The 6,961-nt window shown below is 65.0% G+C and overlaps 1 protein-coding gene across 1 annotated transcript in view; it reads left to right on the top strand.

Moving 5' to 3' along the window:
• The window catches only part of ADCY6 (adenylate cyclase 6), an 11,070-nt gene that overhangs the window by 2,056 nt on the left and 2,053 nt on the right, over nt 1-6,961 (top strand). Inside the window, exons 2-20 of the mRNA XM_010566570.1 lie at nt 205-354; nt 465-586; nt 697-808; nt 884-1,011; nt 1,166-1,324; nt 1,413-1,554; nt 1,632-1,760; nt 2,390-2,415; nt 2,519-2,666; nt 2,993-3,090; nt 3,168-3,255; nt 3,342-3,458; nt 3,528-3,686; nt 4,278-4,453; nt 4,543-4,569; nt 4,978-5,107; nt 5,214-5,477; nt 6,010-6,214; nt 6,799-6,923. Coding sequence (XP_010564872.1) covers nt 205-354; nt 465-586; nt 697-808; nt 884-1,011; nt 1,166-1,324; nt 1,413-1,554; nt 1,632-1,760; nt 2,390-2,415; nt 2,519-2,666; nt 2,993-3,090; nt 3,168-3,255; nt 3,342-3,458; nt 3,528-3,686; nt 4,278-4,453; nt 4,543-4,569; nt 4,978-5,107; nt 5,214-5,477; nt 6,010-6,214; nt 6,799-6,923 — 2,505 coding nt within the window. The remainder of the gene's footprint in view (nt 1-204; nt 355-464; nt 587-696; nt 809-883; nt 1,012-1,165; nt 1,325-1,412; nt 1,555-1,631; nt 1,761-2,389; nt 2,416-2,518; nt 2,667-2,992; nt 3,091-3,167; nt 3,256-3,341; nt 3,459-3,527; nt 3,687-4,277; nt 4,454-4,542; nt 4,570-4,977; nt 5,108-5,213; nt 5,478-6,009; nt 6,215-6,798; nt 6,924-6,961) is intronic.

Raw genomic sequence — 6,961 nt, 5'->3', positions numbered from 1 at the left:
TGCATCCCCACATCCTTCTGCCTTGGGTCCCCAGGTCTCCCCACACCATGTCCCCCTGTGCAGTCCCCTTTCTTCTCTTGACAGCATCCCCCATACCAGAGCCAGAGTTTTGGGGTAGAGAGGAGGGTGGCAGAGCTGGCCAGGTCTCGCTGTGGGGGGCCGGGGGTCCCCAGATGGCCACACTGAGCCCACCTCCCTTGCCAGCTCAGCGCCAACGCCCTGATCTTCCTCTGCACCAACGTGGTGGGGGTCTGCACCCACTACCCGGCCGAGGTGTCGCAGCGCCAGGCTTTCCAGGAGACCCGCGGCTACATCCAGGCACGCCTGCATCTCCAGCGCGAGAACCGCCAGCAGGTCGGCCGGGGGTCCTGGGGGTCCCGGGGACAGTGGGGTCTCCCGTGTCGGGCTTGGGGGGGTCCATCAGGGCCCTGGCCCCCCGCTAATGGGGTGATGCTGGGGTGCAGGAGCGCCTGCTGCTCTCAGTGCTGCCGCAGCACGTGGCCATGGAGATGAAGGAGGACATCAACACCAAGAAAGAGGACATGATGTTCCACAAGATCTACATCCAGAAGCACGACAACGTCAGGTACTGTGGGGCTGGGGGTGCGGGTGAGGTTTGGAGGGGGGGTGTCATCAGGTGAGGGGGTCCGGGGCGGTGTGTGGTCCCTCACCAGCCCACGCTCTTCCTCCCGGCAGCATCCTCTTCGCAGACATTGAGGGCTTCACCAGCCTGGCCTCGCAGTGCACAGCCCAGGAGCTGGTGATGACGCTCAATGAGCTCTTCGCTCGCTTCGACAAGTTAGCGGCGGTGAGCGGCAGGACCGAGGCGGGGAGGGAGGCTGGGGGTCCCAGAGCCCCCCCTGACCTGCCCGTCCCCCCCCAGGAGAACCACTGCCTGCGCATCAAGATCCTGGGGGACTGCTACTACTGCGTGTCGGGGCTGCCGGAGGCGCGCGGGGACCACGCACACTGCTGCGTGGAGATGGGGGTCGACATGATCGAGGCCATCTCGTGAGTGGGGCAGAGCATGGGGGGTCGTGCCCGTCCCTGGTGCCACTGCAACTTGGGGGGGACTGTGCCCGTCCCAAGGTGCTGGCACATCCCCGGTGGTCACCGGCCCGGGTCGCGGTGCCTCGGGCTGATGCGGTGCCGCTGCCGTCCGCAGGTTGGTGCGTGAGGTGACGGGGGTGAACGTGAACATGCGCGTGGGGATCCACAGTGGGCGGGTGCACTGCGGGGTCCTGGGGCTGCGCAAGTGGCAGTTCGACGTCTGGTCCAACGACGTGACCCTCGCCAACCACATGGAAGCGGGCGGCAAAGCCGGGTGAGCCGGGATGGGGGGGGGGTCAGGCTGGGGAGTGGGACAGGGGGAGCGGGGCAGGGGGGCTCAGCGCCTTCATCCTCATCCCCAGGCGCATCCACATCACCTGGGCGACGCTGCAGTACCTGAACGGGGACTACGAGGTGGAGCCGGGCCATGGGGGCGAGCGCAACGCCTACCTCAAGGAGCACAACATCGAGACCTTCCTCATCGTCGGCTGCAGCCAGAAGCGCGTGAGTTGGGGGGCATTTGGTGGGGAGCCTGGGGGGGCAGCCGGGGCCACCCCTCTCACGGCCGCGTCGCCCTGCAGAAGGAGGAGAAAGCCATCCTGGCCAAGTTGCAGCGGGCTCGTGCCAACTCGACAGAGGGGCTGGTGCCGCGCTGGGTGCCCGAGCGCTCCTTTTCCCGCACCAAGGACTCCAAGGCCTTCCGGCAGATGGTGAGTGGCCTTGGAGGGGGGGCATCAGGCATGAGGGGCCCCCACTGCGGTGGTATCAGCTGCTCGCTGCCTTTCCGTGGCTGCTGTTGGGCTTCCCCAAGTCTGCCCACAACCCTCGCCTGCGTCCTCCTGCCTGCTGCAGCCCACGGCCTCGGGGAACCCCCAGGTCTCCCTCCATCCTCAGCAGCCCTCAGGGATCCCCCTACCATCACTGGCCCATGGGGACCCCCAAGTGTCCCCCCCCATCCTCACCAGCCCTTGGGGATCCCTCTACCCTCACCGTCCCATGGGACGCCCAGGGGTACCCACTGTCCTCAGCAGCCCTCAGGGATGCCCCCTGTCCTTACTAGCCTTGGGGACACTCGGGGGTCCCCCATCCTCACTGGTGTCACATCACCCTCCAGACCCCTCCTTCCTCCCTTTGCAGACCCTTGGGCACCCCCTCCATCCTTGCCAGGCTTGGGGAACCCTTGGGGATTCCCCCCATCCTGGTTACCCTTGGGACTCTGTCCCCCATCCTTGGCAGCCTTGGTGACCCTGAGGGATGCCCCATGTCCTTGTCACCTATAGGAGCCCCCCCATCCATGTCAGTGTCCCTGACACCTTCCATCTCCCTTCTGTCTCCCCAGGGCATTGATGACTCCAGCAAGGACAAGTAAGTGTCCCCATGCTGGGGCACCTTGGGGGGGGTTGTGGCTGGCCCTTCCCTGGGGCAGAGCCAGGGGCCTGGGGGGGCCCTGACCCACCCCTGCCCCTAGCCGCGGTGCCCAGGAGGCCCTCAACCCCGAGGATGAGGTGGACGAGTTCCTGAGCCGGGCCATCGATGCCCGCAGCATCGACCAGCTCCGCAAGGACCACGTCAAGAAGTTCCTGCTCACCTTCCAGACACCAGAGCTGGAGAAGAAGGTGGGGGCACCCTCTGTCCCCCTCTATCGTGGTCGTATTGGCACCTTTGTTCCCCTCACCTCCATCCCCTGGGGTCCACTCTGTCCTGGTTTCCTGGTACCCTCCACCCTCTCCATCCAAGCTGTGGGTCACCTCTGTCACTTCTAATCTGCGAGATTCCCTCCATCCAGCTGGTTCCTTGGTCCCCTCCGTCCTGGTCCCTCCATCCTCTCTACCTCATCCTCTGTGGTCTTCTCCATCCTGGTCCCTCCATCCCATCCCCTGCATCCTCCGGGGTCCCCTCCATCCTCCTCTGCCCACCCAGCTCACCCCTCTCCTCCCCACAGTACTCCAAGAAGGTGGATGACCGCTTCGGTGGCTACGTGGCCTGCACCCTCCTTGTCTTCTGCTTCATCTGCTGCCTCCAGATCGTGGTATTCCCCCAGTGAGTGCTGCAGCCCCCCCAAACCCTGGGCCCTGACCCCCCGGCCCCCCAGCACTCACAGCTGCCTCTCTCCTCAGCTCCCCGCTGATGCTTGGCGTCTACGTTGGCATCTTCATCCTCCTTGCTGCCATCCTCTTTGTCTGCGCTGTCTACTCCTGCGTCACTGTGAGTACAGGGCCAGACGGGTGGGAGGGTGTGGGGGGCTCGGCCACGCATGACAGGGTCCTCTTTTCTGCATCCCCCCCCGCCAGCTCTTCCCCGCCGCCCTGCAGCAGCTCTCCCAGAAGATCGTCCAGTCCCGCGCCCACAGCACCATCATTGGGGTCTTCACCATCCTCCTCGTCTTCATCGCTGCCTTCGTCAACATGGTAGGGACGTGGGGTCGGGGGGTGCGGGGGGCTGTGGAGCACCGGCTCAACCCTCTTGCCCCTCCCCAGTTTGCCTGCAGCCGGGTGGCCCTGCGGGACTGTGCCGCCCGCGAGCTCAACGTCACCCCGGAGGCTGTGGGACCCTGCCAGCTCCGGGCCCTCAACTTCTCCCTGGGGACCCCCGCGGGCCCCTGCCACGGCGATGGGCTGGCCTGTGACTTCCCTGAGGTGAGTGGCTGTGGGGCACCCACAGCTGCAGGGCTCCCACAGCTGCAGGGCACTGGGACGGGGTCCTGCATGGGTGCCAGCATGGGTCCCTGTGGGTGCAAGGTCCTCCTCAGGTGCTGGCACAGGGTCCCTGAAGATGCAAGATGCTGGCAGGGGGTCACCGTGGGTGGAGTGTCCCCCAGTGTGCTGGAATGGGGTCCCCACAGATGCAGGGTGCTGGCATAGGTCCCTGTGGGTGCAAGGTCCTGCGTGGGCACTGGTGCAGGGTCCCTGAAGATGCAGGGTGCTGGCACAGGGTCCCTGCAGGCACAGTGTCCCTGAGGATGCTGGCACAGGGTCCCTGAGGGTACAGGGTGCTGCAGGTGCAGTATCCCTAAGAGTACAGGGTGCTAGCATAGGGTCCCCGCAGATATAGGGTGCTGGCATAGGTCCCTATGGGTGCAGTCTCCTCCGTGGGTGCTGGCACAGAGCCCCTGAGGGTGCAGAGTGTTGGCAGGGTGTCCCCATGGGCGCAAGGTCCCCGTGGGTGTGGGGTGCCGGCAGGGGTTCCCCACGGGGTGCCAGTGCATCCCTGCGGCGTCTCTCCCCCAGTACTTCAACTACAGCGTGGTGCTGAGCCTGCTGGCCTGCTCCGTCTTCCTGCACATCAGCAGCATCGGCAAGCTGCTGCTCATGGTGGCCATCGAGGCCACCTACCTGGTGCTGGTGGAGGGGCCCCAGGCCACCCTTTTTGACAACGCCGACCTGCTGGTGGTGGCCAATGCCCTGTGAGTGCCCGGTGTCGCGTCCCCCCCGGTGTTCCCACTCTGGGAGCTGTGTCCCCACCCCACTAACCCCCGGCTCTTCTCCCCACCAGGCCCTCCAATATGACCCAGGGTGAATGGTGAGTGGGGGACTGGGACCAGTGGGGGAAATGGAGTAGGGGGCTGAGGGTCGGCAGCAGCAGGAGAGTCCTTTGGGGGTCTGTGCTGCAAGGATGGGTGCAGCTTGGGGGCTGGGTTCAGCTTCGGGGTCCCTGGGGTGGGTGCATCTTTGGGGATTGGGTTAGGGTGGGTGCAGCTTTGGGGTCCCTGGAGTGGGTGCATCTTTGGGGATTGGGTGCATCTTAGGGGGACCCTGGTGTGGGTGCATCTTACGGGGTTGGGCACAGAATTGGGGTCACTGGAGTAGGTGCATCTTAGGGGATCCCTTGGGTGGGTTCATCTTAGGGGTCTGGGTGCAGGTTTGGGGTCCCTGGGGTAGGCACGGACTGGTCCGGCATCCTGTCTCAGCGGGTTGGGGGTGCCCGCAGCCTGGCAGAGGGGAAGGTGGCCCTGCGGTACGTCACCCCCGTCATCCTGGCCGTCTTCGCGCTGGCGCTGTACCTGCACGCGCAGCAGGTCGAGTCCACTGCCCGCCTTGACTTCCTCTGGAAGCTGCAGGTAGGACCAGGGGACGAGGGGCCAGGACTGACCCCATCCCCGCACCCCAGGACCGGGGTGGACGCGGGGCCCCGGCACAACTCCCACATGGTGCTGTGCAACGCAGGCGACGGGCGAGAAGGAAGAGATGGAGGAGCTGCAGGCGTACAACCGGCGGCTGCTGCACAACATCCTGCCCAAGGACGTGGCGGCACATTTTTTGGCACGGGAACGTCGCAATGACGAGCTCTACTACCAGTCCTGCGAGTGCGTGGCCGTCATGTTCGCCTCCATCAGCAACTTCTCTGAGTTCTACGTTGAGCTGGAGGCTAATAATGAGGGTGTCGAGTGCCTGCGGCTGCTCAATGAGATCATTGCCGACTTTGATGAGGTGCCAGAGGGCAGAGTGGGGTGCAATGGGATGGATCATGGGGATGGGGCGTGTGGGGTGCTGGAGAGGCTGTGGAGCAGCGTGCATGGAGCCGTGGGATGGGGTGCATGGAGACAAGGTGCAGGAGATGGGGTGCATGGCGCTCCAGAGAGGCTGTGGAGCACTGTGCCTGGGGTGCACAGGGGTGGGGTGTGAGAAGATGGGGTGCACAGGGTGCTGGAGAGGCTGCAGAGCACCATGTGTGGGGGACAGTGCAGGGGATGGGGTGCACGGGGTGCTAGAGAGGCCATAGAGCAGTGTGCATGGGGAGATCATGGGATGGGGTACGTGCGGATGGGGTGCACAGGGTGCTGGAGAGGCTGTGGAGCAGCTTTCATGGAGCCATGGGATGGGGTGCAGGAGATGGGATGCACGGGGCTCCGGAGAGGCAGCATTCATGGGACGCACAGGGACGGGATGCAGGAAGATGGGGTGCACGGGGCTCCGGAGAGGCAGGGTGGGGTTGACGTTGTCCCCCCCATTCCCACCCCAGATCATCAGCGAGCAGAAGTACCGTCAGCTGGAGAAGATCAAGACGATTGGCAGCACCTATATGGCGGCCTCAGGGCTGAACGCCTCCACCTACGACCGGGAGGGCCGGAGCCACATCGCGGCGCTGGCCGACTACGCCATGCACCTGATGGAGCAGATGAAGTACATCAACGAGCACTCCTTCAACAACTTCCAGATGAAGATCGGTGAGTGCCCCTTGCACGCCCCTTGCACGCCCCTCTGCACCTGCAGCCACCCCATGCACCCTACCCCGCACGTACTTGGCCCTTACGTGCAGTTTCGCGTCTGCTGGCTCTTGCACGCCTCGTCCCTTTTGCACGCGCGGCGCTGGTGCGTGGCCTTGCACGCGTGACCTTTGCACACCCCTGGGCTTTGCACATACAGCCTCTGCGCACCCCTCTGCACAGGCAAAGCCTTGCACGCCTCTGCCCTTTTGCACGCACGGCCTTCGCAGACCACTTTGTGTACAAGCCCTTGCACACCCCTCTGTACACGCAAACCCTTGCACACCCTTTCCCCTTTGCACACACAGCCCTCGCACATACTGATGTCGTACACCCCTTTGCCTCTGCAAACCCTTGCACACCCCTTCCTTTTTGCACGCACGACCTTTGCGCACCCAAACCCTTACCTACCCCCTCCCCTTTGCTCACCCACCCCTTTGCACCCCCCTTTTCCCCTTGCACGCTCCCCCGTGCCCTCACACACCCCCACGCCCTCACCCTCACAATCCTGGGGGGGCCGTGACGCTCTCTCCGCCCCCCCCCAGGTCTGAACATGGGGCCGGTGGTGGCGGGGGTGATCGGGGCACGCAAGCCGCAGTACGATATCTGGGGCAACACCGTCAACGTCTCCAGCCGCATGGACAGCACCGGCGTCCCCGACCGCATCCAGGTCAGCTGGGGGGGCGGGGAGGGGGGGGGATAGGGCCA

Source organism: Haliaeetus leucocephalus, unplaced genomic scaffold, assembly GCF_000737465.1.
Source record: "Haliaeetus leucocephalus isolate CR32 unplaced genomic scaffold, Haliaeetus_leucocephalus-4.0 Scaffold214, whole genome shotgun sequence".
Classification (NCBI taxonomy): domain Eukaryota; kingdom Metazoa; phylum Chordata; class Aves; order Accipitriformes; family Accipitridae; genus Haliaeetus; species Haliaeetus leucocephalus.
Note: the sequence above shows the minus strand (reverse complement) of the source record. Positions and strands in the feature narration are given on the sequence as shown.